Source organism: Gobio gobio, assembly GCF_949357685.1.
Source record: "Gobio gobio genome assembly, chromosome: 15".
NCBI lineage: Eukaryota > Metazoa > Chordata > Actinopteri > Cypriniformes > Gobionidae > Gobio > Gobio gobio.
In genome coordinates this window covers 15295199-15311374 of record NC_137108.1, presented here as the reverse complement: position 1 = coordinate 15311374, position 16176 = coordinate 15295199, and the positions used below count along the sequence as shown (strand labels likewise).

General features: G+C 37.5%; 1 protein-coding gene across 4 annotated transcripts in view; it reads right to left on the bottom strand.

Annotated features, from left to right (window-relative positions):
• The window catches only part of triob (trio Rho guanine nucleotide exchange factor b), a 186907-nt gene that overhangs the window by 35282 nt on the left and 135449 nt on the right, over positions 1 to 16176 (bottom strand). For all 4 annotated transcript variants that reach the window (XR_013818063.1, XM_079837439.1, XM_079837440.1 and 1 more), the window contains 14 exons: positions 14571 to 14693; positions 12840 to 13034; positions 12574 to 12689; positions 12248 to 12314; positions 10430 to 10539; positions 10264 to 10333; positions 9502 to 9591; positions 8803 to 8895; positions 6059 to 6170; positions 5753 to 5943; positions 5550 to 5651; positions 4558 to 4697; positions 4280 to 4379; positions 1224 to 1467 (listed from right to left, as the gene is read on the bottom strand). Coding sequence is in view for 3 of the 4 variants with exons in the window: in XM_079837439.1 (XP_079693565.1) it covers positions 1224 to 1467; positions 4280 to 4379; positions 4558 to 4697; positions 5550 to 5651; positions 5753 to 5943; positions 6059 to 6170; positions 8803 to 8895; positions 9502 to 9591; positions 10264 to 10333; positions 10430 to 10539; positions 12248 to 12314; positions 12574 to 12689; positions 12840 to 13034; positions 14571 to 14693 (1753 nt within the window). In the remaining variant the exon portion in view is untranslated. The remainder of the gene's footprint in view (positions 1 to 1223; positions 1468 to 4279; positions 4380 to 4557; positions 4698 to 5549; positions 5652 to 5752; positions 5944 to 6058; positions 6171 to 8802; positions 8896 to 9501; positions 9592 to 10263; positions 10334 to 10429; positions 10540 to 12247; positions 12315 to 12573; positions 12690 to 12839; positions 13035 to 14570; positions 14694 to 16176) is intronic.

Genomic DNA, 16176 nt, shown 5'->3' with positions numbered 1-16176 from the left:
TAAAAAAATTGGCATCCTTTCATACTACCAAACAGATTAAAACACTATTCCTATTGAGTCAAAGGTGGTTACCTAACAACTCGTACACAAAGGCCCGGATGGAAAGCCTAGACACGTGTGTTGACGTGTCTTCAATTAATCCCTCAAGCGTTTACACAGAAACTCTTCCCACGACTGCTGAGGAACACCAAACACTATCCCATAGTTGTCACAACACAACACAAGTTGTGCAGCCTCTGTGAAGTGTAAACTTAAATAAGCCCCAATCTAAATCCTGATCTGACCCCATATCAAAGCAGGTGTGTGTTTCCCAAAAGCATCATTAGCCAACAAAGTTTACAAGCTCCGGTGTTACCAACACAATTAAATGTTTCAGTGTTTCCCGCAACCATAGTTCCAACGAACATTCGCAAAAAGCATCGCAAACTTACGTGGTTGGAACAACAGCCTCGACCTGTGCTTAGAAGCATAGCTTCTTGTTAGTAGTATGACATGTGGACTTAAATAGACCATGCTCTTGGACACAATAAGCAAGCTAACATGCAGTACATTACATATCTTTTAAACTACAGTATATACTTTAGCGTGTCAACAATCAATGCCATTTTTTAACAATGTGTATGTGCATGTGCATAAGGGAACCCAGGGGTATGAGCAATGAATCAAACATCAAATAAAGACAAATGACATGGAACCAAAATAGTGAAGTAATCCTTAAACAATAGATGTGCTGTTACAGTAATTTCTGTGACTTGCTATAATTTCTTCAATGACGCATCATACTATAAAAGTTAAAGAGATAGTTCACCCAAAAACTAAAATTTTGTCATCACTTACCCTCTAATTGTTCCAAACCTGTATGAGTTTCTTTCTTCTGTTGAACCAAACAGTTGACGGTAGCCATTGACTTCCATAGTAGGAAAAAAAATACCATGGAAGTCAATGGATATCATCAACTGCCTGGTTACCAATATTCATCAAAATATCTTTTTTTTGGGTTCAACAGAAGAAAGAAACTCATACAGGTTTGGAACAACATGAGAGTGAGTAAAATGATTCTTTATGGGTGAACTATCCCTTTAAACAGTGAGCTATGTTGTTGTATGGGAATTACAACCCAGGGCTAGCATGAACATCCAAAAAACACCTCAGACTTAAACACATTTACAGTCCAATCAAATCTAACTAAACCCAATCTGCAGAAAACAGGAAAACCATCTTACCTTTATGATTGAAAATTCCCTCCATCTCCATACTGCTGCGGGAATGGGCGATGCAAAGCATGGAACTGGGAACCAGGCCCTCGTGGGCAGGTGAGCGGTCAGTGGTGCGAACCAGACACCAGTCGGGCTTGTCATGGGGCCGTTCTAACAGCTCCACCGTCTGACCTCTACGTACAGTCAACTCCGATCCATTACTTGCCATGAAATCGTGGATGACCACCGTTAACTCTGAGCCACCGGACAACTGTGGAGGAAAGCATAAGCATCACAATAAAAAAAAACAATCACAAAGTGACCTACAAAAAACAAAATTGATCTAAGAAAATAGACACATCTAAAGTCAGAACTAACGTACCCACTGGTAATGTGGCATCGCCAATGAGCTCAAAAGGTGAGCCACTGATCCCGAACCTTTACACGCCATGTTTCTATCAAAACAACACCTCCTAGCACGTCCTTATGCATTAAACATCACACAGAATGATGTTTTGAGCCGAAAACCCCTAAATGCAACAATGCCATATCCTTCAATCTGGAAGAGAGAATGATCTTGCTTTCCTTTTTTCTTATCAAACTGAACCTCATCTACAGTTCATCTACAGCTCAAGTCTTCAGGACTCCAGTGAGGAAAAGTGGCAGGCGGTTGAAGGCTGCTGACACATCCTCGCATTGCCACGGAGATGGAATCAGTCTGAAGGAGTGACGCCTGGCAGGAGGAAGAGAGAGGAGGCAGAGACGGACACAATGTGCCAAGATTTAAAGGAGCAGGAGGCAAATTAATGCTTATTAGAAGTGACGTGCAGGAACTCGTCCGCTTCTGGGAGCCTCACCTTTTCACCTCGTGGTGAACTGAGAGGGCTCTGTGTGCATTAAGACGGTTAAAACAGTGAGCCTTTGTGAGGGGTCGTCACGGTACATGAGTGAATTTGGTGACAGCGAGATACTCTTTACTTGTTTGTGTATGTCACAAAGAGACATGGATGATACCGACATGGAAATGGAGACAGAGAAAGACAAAGATGGTGCATCCAAGTGTGTTTAGATTCAAGAGAGTATCAGCATGTAACGCGTGTTGTTGTAGGAGGCTTGCAATACATATCGGTGACAAAAACATGCACATGTGTGAGGGCGAGTGAGAGGAGAGCTCTGACTGTGAGTGGGAAGATGAGCGTCTGTGCTGCTAGATCCAAAGCAACCGAAGCAACGTTCCCCAGTGAGGAACCTTCATTACGTCTGTTGATAATCAGGTTAAAGAAATGTTGGAACTACTGGACGCCACTGTGTCCGAACTTCTTGTATGGTTGATTCTTCAATTAGGAGACATTTTCTGTTCCCTTTTATATAAAAAGTGTTTTTACTTAAGAAGTTTAAAAATTATGTTTTCAGTTAATTTAGTGTTTTTGGTTTTTACGAAAAATATTATATTTGCTTATTATGGGCCTGAGGAGTCATTTTTGCCACAACTGCATAGTAACAGAAATGTAATTCATTTTAAGATGTTTACATAATGATCATGAGAAACATCATCACTGCAAGTGTCATTATACTGCAGATTATAATTTGAGAATTTTTATTCAGAAACAATCCAGCATCTAAATGATCTAATACAAAAATGCACATCATCACCAACATACCAAAATCCACATGATCAAGGCGATGATTAGATCTTTATTCCCGAGCATGTGAAACATTTTAACATTTAAGAAACATAGTGAAAGTGGCCCTATTCGAATAATCTCCCATATGCGGCCAGTGTCACTAAAATCTAATGCCTGGAATAAACTATTATTTGCAACAACAAAAAAATTACAATTCTATTGTACACAAGCCAGTGTGTTCCAGCCTATTGTCTGAGAAAGCCTTGGCAGAGATGAATGAAGCAGATGTTTTTTTTTGCTAAGATACATTTCACTGAATTTCCAGCAGCTCAGTATAATCTCTGAATAAGAACATACATTCAAGGAGAGCAAAAACAAGACTTTGTTTTTGAATCAGATCAAGATGTAGCAATGAAGAACTTCAACAGAATGTTCATCCATCTGATATGAAATGCCATTTACAGATTATAGCTGCAAGCAGCAATAATGGGGCCAACCACATAGCTTGTATAAACATACTTGTTTAGTCATTGAACCCTTGGCAGTGATTGTAGGATAAGCGGCTACAAATATATGTAAAAGTAACTTTTCACCATAAGGTGGTGCTGTCATAAAATGAATGCGGTGCTGTCAGGACATTGCGGCAATGATACCTGCAAAATTTGTCTGTCAGTATTACAAATGGTTGCAGAGATATAAAGCACACTATGAATCACTGCTAAAGTATTCATAGTGTTGAACATCAGAAATCCATTTACTTTTTTTTGTAAAGAAAGATTAGACTGCAGATGATCAGATCAAGCTTTGGTGAAGATTAGATAAACGTTGTGGGCACTGCATTGGTTTGCAAATCTGTTCAAGATGGCAAAAGATGAAGCTTATAAATGGTCATAGTGTTCTACAAGCACTCAGAAATGAATTTAAGAGCTAGTTTATTCAAAAATAAAAATGATGTCATCATTTACTCACAAACCCAATACTTCCATTCATCTTCAGAACACAATTGAAGATATTTATTTATATTGTCTCATAAATTTTGTCCATCCAAACTACTTTTTGAATTCAAATTTGGGTTGCATAGACTTTCAATTAATGGACAAAAATGAGGTCTTATGGGTTTGGAACAACATAAATAATGGTGAAAGTTTCATTTTTGGGCGAACTACCCCTTTAAGAAGTTGATTTTAGACTTGATTTATACGTTATTATAAGTTTCACTACCGTGGTCTTTGAATGTGATGGGACAAAAAAGGCTTTTTAACCACATCAGCAAATTAAAGTTGGCAAAACCCATCAAATCTGGGTTTTAGGGTGAGGCTAAAACTTTTAATGTAGACATTAAACCATTTTCCTTGCCTGAAAATTCTGCAGGTCTAAACATGCCACCAAAACACCAGAGCTGAACAGCAGGCGTAGCATGACACTTTTAGACTGAGGTCAACAGATTTTCACACTCACCTTGTCACTATCCAATGTGTTCTGGGAGGTGCGGGAGGCGATGGAGATGGTGTCTGGCTGACTGCTTGCATCACCCTGACTGTCTAGGTCATCTCCATCCCTGTTATTCAATACGATACACATCAGTTAAAAGTGCAAATTGACCAAAGAAAGCCATTCCATCCAGGTTTTTCATATTAATATGCTTAAAATGAGTTTCTTCAGCTGGAGCGTATTCTAAGTTCCAGATATCCATACATGCTTATCAGGCAATGGATTGATGCGATTGGCTGACATACCGTTTGCCCTTGTGTTTGGTTGCAGTGGCTTTGGGAATGTGGATTGGCTCCTTGAGTGCCCCCCGTAAATGGATGGTACGCTCCTGGATAACTTCACGTACATGTTTGATCCAATCCTGTTTGTTTTCAATGCAGGAAGCCTGGGGGGTGAATTGAATACAACCTAACATTAACAAACCTCTATTTACACAACAGACATAAATAACTAGTCAAACCCTGTCTAATTCAGTTTAATTCGTTCTAATCTTTTATCAAAATATAATAACTTGATCTGCTTCTAAATGTACTTTCCTTTAAGATTACAAATCCCTCTTATCCCCTATTTTTCAACCGATCATCGCCTCCAACCACCTGTCATAGAAACTCAATCATGATTCAGTTCGTTCTCAAAGGATAAAATCAATTCCCATCCTACATTTCACTTGGGAATATGTCAGATTACAGATGTAAAATAGGTGGGAAAAATGTTTAATGCTTTAAACTGTAAGCCAGGCTAACATTGTGAACATGAGAGCATCCATGTGTTTATCTACATGTGAGAACACATGGGGCGACACATGATTCATTACATGATTCAGTGATGCCTGCAGAGATGAAGGGCAACCATTCAGAGACACAAGTTACATAAGTGCTTACTTAAAGTACTTAAAAGTCCAACAAAATTACTTTTGGTATGAGTCAAGCCAGAGCAACAGTACATAAAAATTCAGAACATGAAAACATATCCACTTATCTATTTCAAGGACCCTCAGATGAGTGATACTCTTTATTTTATAACAAAGACTAGTCTTTGGAAAGTCTCATTGAATTTGAGATCAGGTACAACTTTTCAATAATGAAGCTTATATACTAAGTTAGCAATGTTTGGATAAAAATAAATGTGATATGCAAAGAAAACATTTATTAGAAGAAGCCAAAATGTAGTTATAGTTCTACTGAAACAACTGAATACATATTTTTGAAGAAGTATCAATTTGGAATGTGAATCAAACCTTTAGGACAATTTTGTTGTCTGAGGTAGGTGTCCGTCCAACCCAGAGTGCAAATTTACATGGATCTCCTTCCACATGTTCAGTAACTCCTAGTTCTGAGGTCTAGGCAGAGCAAAAAAATAATGAAGTATAGCCATCCTTAATCTGTAACATTGCAAGCATGTTTTAAGTAATTGATAACGAAATTAAAAGAAAACCCATACCATAAGCTTGCTCTTGTAGAGGTACTTGCTTCTGCCATTGGAGTCTTTGACATCCTTGCTGAAGATGAGGGACATCTCAAAGAGGAAGAGGTGCCGCTCTCTGCCCTTACGGATCAGAGTCTTTGGATCCCAAACCTGGAATGACTCTTGCAGAATTAACTCACCCTGAGACTCAATGTTCTCATCAAAACCTGAGAGGACATGAGGCAAAGAGAGAGAGACAGAGGTGAGAGAGAGGTTGAACAATGATTTATGAAGATTTGGTTTAACAATCTGTGTGTGTGTGCGCATGTGTGTGATACTCACCCTCCAGCATGCTGAGGTGCATGGCATCATTAGCTCTCTTGGGCACACTTAGCATGACCTCCAGACCATCCTTGATTTCTCCTTTACCTTCTTCACAACATGTCAATAGTTCCTATGTACAAACACAACAAATGTACATTTAAAGATATACATTTGTGCGTTAAAGTGGATTTTGCAATAACCCTGATGAAAAATCCAGCATTAACCAGCATGAATTTCATGCTGACCCAGGCTGGTTAGTGCTGGTATATCTAGCTGGTGGACCAGCATAGTAATGCTGTTCTCAAGCAAAACGGAGATGGTAAAGCTGGTTTTCCAGCTTGCGTAGGCCAGCTGTCTGTCTGCAAGCAGTGTTGCGGGAGAAGCATTGTTTTTGTTTGTATATTACTATATTTAACATATTAATGATATAAAGAAAAAAACAATATAAGATTAAAACATATGATTTATTGTAATGTATGGGAACTTGCATGTGTCAAAATTCAGCTATCAGTCACTGATTACAAAAAGTGCACATACTAAAATGTATGTCATTGCAGTCAGAAGCATGACATATTGTAGACAATAGTGATTGCATGTCCTTTCAACAATTGTGGAAATAGATTATTTAAGAGAAGTTAACCCTAATGAACACTAATCACCATAATGGTGACTTCAAACAGACTTCAACAACTTTTGTACATGTATCATATGAAAGAAATAAAGCCAAACGGGTTTATAATATGTGAAGATGGTAATGCTGTTTTTTTAGTTGTTTAAGGATCCTCTGGTGAGATATTGATTTTGCATGTATTTTTATTTATTAAACAGTTTATTAAAATTATTTGGAAAATGGTCTTGGTCTTTAATTACCTATGAACACACATTAAGGAAAATTATAAGTAACATGTACATGATTTTGTTGTAGTCTTGCAGGGATCATACCAGCACCCAAAAAGACCACATATATGGTCTACGAGCACACCAGCATCCCATGCTGGGGACCAGCAAACCAGCAACTGGTCCCAGTGTGCAAAACATACCTTTTCCAGGTGACTAGCAATACTGGATTTTTCAGCAGGGAAGAAATACATCTGTATTTATTCATGAAAATATACCTTTTGGACCCAAGTTTTAGTTTGAGTAAAGTCTGTGTTTAATCTGTGCTCAATTTGTGTTTGATTTTTGTTGTTTTTGTGTTTAGTTTGTGGTGTTCTATGTTTATTCTTTGCTGGGTCTGTGATGGTTTTATGTTTAGTCTGTGCTTATTCTGTGTTTAGTCTGTGATGGTTTTATGTTTAGGCTGTGCTAGGTTTATGGTTATTCTGTGTTTAGTCTGTGCTGATTACAGTATGTGTTTAGTCTGTGCTGATTCTGTGTTTAGTCTGTTCTGATTATGTGTTTAGTCTGTGCTGGGTCTGTGTTGGTTTTATGTTTAGTCTGTGCTGATTCTGTGTTTAGTCTGTGCTGATTCTGTTTATTCTGTGCTGATTCTGTGTTTAGTCTGTGCTGATTCTGTGTTTAGTCTGTGCTGGGTCTGTGATGGTTTTATGTTTAGTCTGTACTGATTATGTGTTTAGTCTGTGCTGATTCTGTGTTTAGTCTGTACTGATTATGTGTTTAGTCTGTGCTGGGTCTGTGATGGTTTTATGTTTAGTCTGTTCTGATTATGTGTTTAGTCTGTGCTGGGTCTGTGTTGGTTTTATGTTTAGTCTGTACTGATTCTGTGTTTAGTCTGTGCTGATTCTGTTTATTCTGTGCTGATTCTGTGTTTAGTCTGTGCTGGGTCTGTGATGGTTTTATGTTTAGTCTGTACTGATTATGTGTTTAGTCTGTGCTGGGTCTGTGATGGTTTTATGTTTAGTCTGTACTGATTATGTGTTTAGTCTGTGCTGGGTCTGTGTTGGTTTTATGTTTAGTCTGTGCTGATTCTGTGTTTAGTCTGTGCTGATTCTGTTTATTCTGTGCTGATTCTGTGTTTAGTCTGTGCTGATTCTGTGTTTAGTCTGTGCTGGGTCTGTGATGGTTTTATGTTTAGTCTGTACTGATTATGTGTTTAGTCTGTGCTGGGTCTGTGTTGGTTTTATGTTTATTCTGTGCTGATTCTGTTTTTAGTCTGTGCTGATTCTGTGTCTAATCTGTGATGGGTATGTGATGGTTTTATGTTTAGGCTGTGCTGGGTTTATGGTTATTCTGTGTTTAGTCTGTGCTGGGTTGTGATAGTTCTATTCTTAGTCTGTGATGGGTCTGGGTTTAGTCTGTGCTGATTCTGTGTTTAGTCTGTACTGATTATGTGTTTAGTCTGTGCTGGGTCTGTGATGGTTTTATGTTTAGTCTGTACTGATTATATGTTTAGTCTGTGCTGGGTCTGTGTTGGTTTTATGTTTAGTCTGTGCTGATTCTGTGTTTAGTCTGTGCTGATTCTGTTTATTCTGTGCTGATTCTGTTTTTAGTCTGTGCTGATTCTGTGTTTAGTCTGTGATGGGTTTATGGTTATTCTGTGTTTAGTCTGTGCTGGGTTGTGATGGTTCTATGCTTAGTCTGTGATGGGTCTGGGTTTAGTCTGTGCGGATTATGTGTTTAGTCTGTGCTGGGTTTATGATAATTCGGTGTTTAGCCTGTGCTGAGTTTATGATGGTTCTGTGTTTAGTCTGGTCGTTTTGGACCCAGTTTGGTTCAAGTCTGTGCTCAACTTCTTTGCTTTGTTTGTGTAGAATCTGTATTTCATCTTTGTTGAGATTGTTTCAAGTATGGTAGAAACACACCTTTAGTAGTAGCTGATACTTGGTGATCCTCTGAACCGGTTTAATAAGGTATGATGAGATGGAATTGGCCAGCCTGTGCCTTTGTTGGATTTCCTGCACACATACAAAAACAATTATAACTTTTAATCAAAACAACAAACATCTTTCACACAAACATCTTAAACACATGCTGGAAAACAATCACGATTAAATCATTTATCTTTAGCCTTTTTATTCTTAATAGCTTCTTGATAGCAATTTTGCAAAAGCAGAGCTCAAGGCTACAGCCATTCATCAGATCTCAGCACTGAGTGAAGAGTCCGTCTGTTCTGATCGCCTGGCAACAGTTTAATAGTGAGGCATCACTAGTCCCCCACCCACCCCCAGACACACAGGAAGTGCCCTCTCTCTAAGACCTCCACCTACCAGCTCAAGAACAGAACTGCTCAACAGACCACAGAAGCCTTACACACACACATTCCAATGCATATACACATTAATGGACGCGCACAATAATACTACTGCAAATACACAATGTCACATACATATTCATATAAACACCCACATTCTGTGAAATACACACAAAAAGTGTTGAATAATCTGAATAAATAAACTGAACTTCCTTGATTCAAGTGTATAAAAGGGATACTTACACCGAATCATATGCCCTTTAATTATGTTTTTGTGAAGAATTTTATGAATAGTTTGCTTAATACTCACATCAAAATAGGGCCCTGCGTGTTCCAGAATCAGCTGAGTGGAGTCAGGCTTGTTCTTACAGTAATTCACGTACATCTGAAACTTATCCGCCTGAAGACACAGCAAATCATATAAACATACAAAACATTGTAACATTTTGAACATAAAGATATTCTATTTTTTCATTTATAATAACTGGAGTCTCTTTTAGAATGATAACTGTTATCAGAAAGTATTAAATATACTGATTCAAAAGACACTTCAAGAGATGAGTAGTGAAATAAATATTTGTGTTAAGCAAGTAGCTGTGCTAGTTTCGAATATGTGATGAGTTTAATGTCAGCAATATATATATCATATATATATTATTCCTGTGATGGCAAAGCTGAATTTTCAGCAGCCATTACTCCAGCTTTCAATGTAACATGATCCTTCAGAAATCATTCTAATATGCTGATTTGGTGCTCAAACAAATAGTGTTTACAGCAATTTAATACATCCTTTCTAAATTAAAGTATTGATTTCTTTAACAACTTTTTACTAACCCTAAACTTTTCAAAGGTAGTGTATGTAAAATGTAATTAGTGTAATAACTAGGTACTAACCCCTTTTAAGTCCAAAAAGTTACCTTACTGTATATTACTCAGTAAATTACTATTTGCATGTAAACTGTAAGTGTTTGTGCTGTAAAATACAGTGCAACCCAGATATGTGTTCTAATGATCGGATTTAATGTCAACATAATGTTACACTAGTCTTGGTCAGATTATCTCTCTGACTCACCCATGTGACGAAACAGTGACCCACATCCTCTGGAAGCTGCTCATATTTTTCCAATTCTTTAAGGAAAATGCTGAGAAATTGACAAAATAAGGGCAAATGGAAATGGTAAGTAAAGGAAGTTAGAATGAAATAATTCTAAGAACTGCTGTTCATTAGGTTCACTGACTTGTGATGGAACTCTAATAGGTCTTGCATGTTGCCGAAGATGATGTGCTCTTTGTTAACAATCCCTGGGGGAATCTCTTCCACACCACTGGTCATCTCCCACAGATAAGTCTGAAACACGCACACACACATACACAACGTTTCAAAAAATAAGTTGGACGTTTGATGGAGTATTTCTGTGTCAAAAATACTCCTTCCAGTTTCTCACAAGTTTCAGAAAGTTTTTTTAGAGTATGGGCCAATGTGAAGTCAACAAAGGTGGAATTTCCTTGTACGGGCACTTCTCCTGGAAGGGCGCACGCGTCGACCAGAGCGAGAGACCAAAAGTATGCCCATCAACGTGCTTTGCTCGCTTTTAGGGAAGTTGTCAGCTGCGCAAAATCAACAAAGTCACCAAAGAAGTGTGTTTTTGGTTCGGAGATATGAAGGATGCAATATTACTCTATAGGTACTCAAGGTTGACATGAGATTGACACAAACTGTGTGTGATACGCCCCCCTTTAATCTGAATAGTTGGCTCTGTTATTTTTCTTACCTGCGCAGCCTTAATTATATCAACAGATAATAAAAGTCATTTCTGAAGTGGAGACCGTTCTCTCATTATAATAATTATCATCAAATTTACTGTAATTTGATGAAAATTATTACGAAAACAGCATTAATTATGATTTTGTCTTTAAAATAATGTGTCCTAAAATTGTTTTACATGTTTTTACAGTTTTAGTAATAATATAGATTTTCATTTTATTTTAAAGGGTTAGTTCACCAAAAAAGGAAAATTCAGTCATTATTACTCACCCTCATGTCGTTCCAAACCCGTAAGACCTTCGTTCATCTTCGGAACACAAATTAAAATCTTTTTAATGAAATCTGAGGGCTTTCTTCACGGTAGTAAAGACATCATAAAAGAAATCCATGCGTCATGGTACTTTCATGAACACGCTCTCGTAAACGCACTCGTGTCGCTTCATAAAACTGAGCTTAAACCACTGGAGTCACATGGGTTACATTTATGATGTCTTTACTACCTTTCTGGGGCTTGAAAGTGGTAGTTAGGTAGGCTGTCAATGGAGGGACAGAAAGCTCTCCGGTTTCATTAAAAATATCTTAATTTGTGTTCCGAAGATAAACAAAAGTCTTAAGGGTTTGGAACGACATGAGGGTGTGTAATTAATGACAGACAAAGTCTTGTGACATATACCTGTATTAATCAGAATTGTGGGTTATAAACAAAATATTATCCAAAACATGCACTGTCACTGAATATTTGCACAATAAAAGTAATTCTGGGTGCAAGTAGAACAAGCTGAAATTTAAAAAACATAAAATAGACATAAATCCATATACAGATGGGTTAAAGCACCCTTGGAGATGACCTTCATTTTGCTCTTTTGCATGTTGTTGTCCTGGACGTGAATGAGGATAAATGAGCTGATTAAATTAATGTGCAAAATTACTAAAATGCATCATAATAAATTAATCACTGACAGTCTTTCTCAAAGGAGAATAGAGGAAAAAGAATGCACATGTATTATTTTCAGAATCTGATTACATGTGTATTCCAAAACGCATGAATATTCCAATTTGGATAAAAAAAAAATGATGCATATAAAACATTGGTCCGTGTTTTAATGACACTCAAATCTTTTCATGAGATCAAACAGTAGCTATTCCTGGATAAACTGGATTGTTTTTGGGCTGTACTGCAGTGAATACATTTATAGCACAGGGCTTTTGTGATCTGTCCAAAGTGGACATTGGTGTACCACACCCTCTAAATGTCGGTCCGTACGGAGCAGATCGTGACAACAACACTTACATCCATACACTCCCGCAGGTCTCTCACATATGCCTTCTCGGTCTGAATGAGCTCCGCCATTATAAACCTGAAAGAGGGCAATGCAACAGAAACCTATTGTCAACATTTGTTTGAAAGCACAATGACTCTGGGAGGGGTTTCAATCTGGTATTAAACCCTCAAAAATGAAAACATTTAGTCGTTTATTTTAGTATGCATATTTAAGGGTGTTTCCTCGCAAAACAAAATAACTAAAGTTGGACTTTCTTCAAATGAAGCATTACCCTTCCCTTTTAGCACTTCCTGCCATTGGCTTGTTATCATATAATCAGGTTTAAAAGACGTACTCTTTTCTCCGGGCTGATTTGCGTTTCTCTTCATTGAGTTCATGGTTGACGTCTCTGAGTTTGACATCTGCACCAGGAGCACTGGCTGGAATGATGTCCAATTGCAGATCCTTACTCTGAAACCCCAAAATAATTTTTTTAATGGTCACAAATCACCGTTCTTTCATAAATTAACATGGTTAATGACTCTTACAGCAAAGATATTGTTCATCCACACTCAAGCCATGCAGGCCACATCAACACACCCACTCTCACAGCCCTCTCACCGCTTTGTTGGAGTCAGTGGACAGGCCAAGCGCTTTCTCCAGGCAGGAACGGTACTTGTCCATGCGAAGGGAAAAGTCACGGTAGCGTTTGTCCACCGAGGCGACCCATTTCTGAATCTCGCTCGCATGGGCGTGGCCCTTCTCACAAAAACCATCAGCCAGCTGGATCAACAACTTTACCCTCTCTTTGGTTTGCTGGGGAGAGAGAGAGACAGAGAAAGAGAGAGAGTTTGAGAGAGACCGGCACTGATTCCACAGAGACACAGATCAGAGTGTAAACATCACTGGGAGGTGTATTGTGATTCGTTGTGAGGGCTGGTAGGTTCATAAACCTGTGACATGCTGAGAATCACAGTTGTAGAACAACTTTAGATGACGTTGTAGGGATAGTTCACTCAAAATGAAAGAGTTGTTTTTTTACTCACCTACATGCCACCTGTATTATCTATTATCTAGTTACTATATAGAGCCACCATGAAATAAAAATGGACAATTCTTGTTTTCTTTATGTAATATTGCAATACTTATTATAATGATTAATCCATGTACCTCATGATTTTTTTTTTTACATTCATGTACCCTCGTAATCTTCAATCAAAATAATTTCCCCTCCCTCTGTCAGCGACTTCTCTTCTCCGATGACATGTTTACTAGCACGAGGGCGGGACAACCTGTCACTCGCATGAGATCGACCAATAACAAACCACAACGATCCCACTATTCAATCAACTGGACAAAATAAAGTCCCACCCTACATTTTTTCTTGTTCGAGAAGTCATTTGCACTTCGATATACACATAGGCAGAGTTTGGGGGCCAATGTTTTTGTCTAAGCTATCAATATCATCTTCATCACCATTTTAGTGTAGAATGAGTAAAGCTGTTTGTTGTTAGGATGACAAAAAGTTTTAAAAGTTACATGTTTAGGCTGATTAATTTTTTTAGGCTGCTTTGCCTCAGCGGTCTAAATGCACTCGTCAATATGGCCAATCAAATCAAAGAAGGCGGGTCTTACTGTCACAACACAACAGTAGATGTAAGTATTAAACTGTTTTATGATAGAAATGTTCAGCGACCAACAGTAATAGCATATGATGTAAACCACTTGTCCTTTTTATGAAATTTAGCTGTTTTGAACTGAAAATTTGCAATCATGATTCATGTAATTCATAATTGAATGTGACGAGACAAGAAACATTTACATTTTCAACATATTAGACCTACAAATTAATAAGAGTGAATGTGTGCATATTTTAAAATAAAATGACTTCATTAGACCAAGAATGTCTTTTACCATTTATTTATTCCCTCAAATCCCTTTTAATACTTTAATTCCTTTATTATTTAATAATAAATCTCTGTTTCATGGAAGTTCTGACTCAAAATTCGGTTTGATATAAATAAAAAGACAATTTAAATGGCCACGAGATCCAAAGAGCCACAGAGTAAAAGCTTTATTAGCATTATTGTTGGGCATTTTCAGTATTTACGAAGCAGCTTCACTCTCTATGCAAAAGAGTATCCTAGCCATTAAGGAATATATCTTCTTTTCATTTGCAGTGAAGAAAGACAGTCTGGTTTGGTTGAGTAAAGAATGACCATAAAAGGGCAAAAGAATATGTTCTGAATGTTGATGTGCAAGCATTGTGATTAAATTTCTAGGTATCTAGCAAAATGGAAAGCAAACTGCCTGTACACACTACACCAACTTATCTTTTATATTGACACATACCTTGGCTGTAATCTGGAATTCCTCATGTTCTTTCAGCAGTTCCTGTGTGTGGTGTATAGTGGAGCCTGTAGATGTGTGTGTGGATAGGTAGAACTCTCCTGTATCATGGATCCACTCCAAAGCCTACAGAAAAAAAGTCAAAATGACAAATCAAAAAAGATACTTAGAGGACAAAATGTGAACATGTGCATGTGTGTGCAACAGTGTTTTCTAATCTTGTGGGAACAAAGTGTTTGAAAATGGCCTCAAAAGAGTACCAGTAAGGAACAAAACAATGTCTTCAAGTTGAATCTTAGGGTTAGGTTTTGTTTATAGAACTTATAATTAGCTTTTATTAACAATAGATGTAAAAGGCAAGTCAGTGTGTGGGGTGTATATGTTAAACTCTCATTTGGCCACAAGAGGGAGTGAGATCTCTAAAAGTGCTCTAGCTCATTTATGTTTTTAAAAGTAACCGATTTCATAACAGGTTTGATTGTTTGGGGTTGCATTTTGTGCAACCTCAAAGTCCTTAATATTCACAGAAAAAAGAAAAATGGCTACAGGGGAACATTGTGTGCCCCTCTCATCAAAGGACAACACAAGACTGAGATGACCTGCAGTTTGACTACTACAGCAGAGCACTGTGTGGTCAAACTAAAGTCCTTCCTCTTAATTACTAAACTCTTAAATGTCAAACAAAGAGAGAAACTCCATCCAGTACCACATACTTCCGAAAACCCTACACTGTAATTATGCAACGCGACACAATTTACACAACTTTAGGAGAGTGTGCATTAGGACAGGGCCGTAACCACCATAGACATGGTTACGGCCTTGCATTAGGATACCATTTTTAGTTATTTTCTAGACAGATGCTTTTTTTCACTATAAAAGGGCAAAATATTTTAATATATAAATACAAATAAAGTACTCTTTTTTTGAAGTATGTGATACATGGCAGTTGAACTTCTGTCAAGTTTATATAGCAGTCACGCAAACCACTGAACACTGCTTCTGTTATTTGAGACTCCAGAAATATGTGTTGTGGTCTGCGGCAGCTTCTAGTCAATTGTGTATGACACAATAATTTGATCTTGAATAAACGGTAGGGTTGAACTGAATTTCTTGAGAATGAATTTCTGTCTGTGAAACTGACGTTTGAAGAAAGTGAAGTTTTAAATATATTACATTTTCATATGGCTAGTCTCAGCCTCAGATTGCATTAATGATGCATAAAAGCTTTTAAAAATGACAAGCTCCACTTCGTTTTGCTGAATTTGTGTAATATTCTGAAGTCAGGGTGCACAGGTTTGAGACATTTAATTTAATAATTACTTCTATACATGTTGCAGACACTAACAAGACGTATGGTGGATTAAAAATAAACATCATAATGTGTTCCTGGGAACTGAACCCATGACCTTGGTGTATAGCACCATGCTTTCTCAGTATGTCAGACCTTATATATATATATAGAATTTAGCAGTAATATATATATAGAATTTACCAGTATATATATATACTGTATATATAAACGGCAGTTTTTTTGTAATGTAGCTTTCAAAATGGGAAATTGTCAATAGAAACACTACTACTACCACTAAAAATAATAGCAACAAAATAT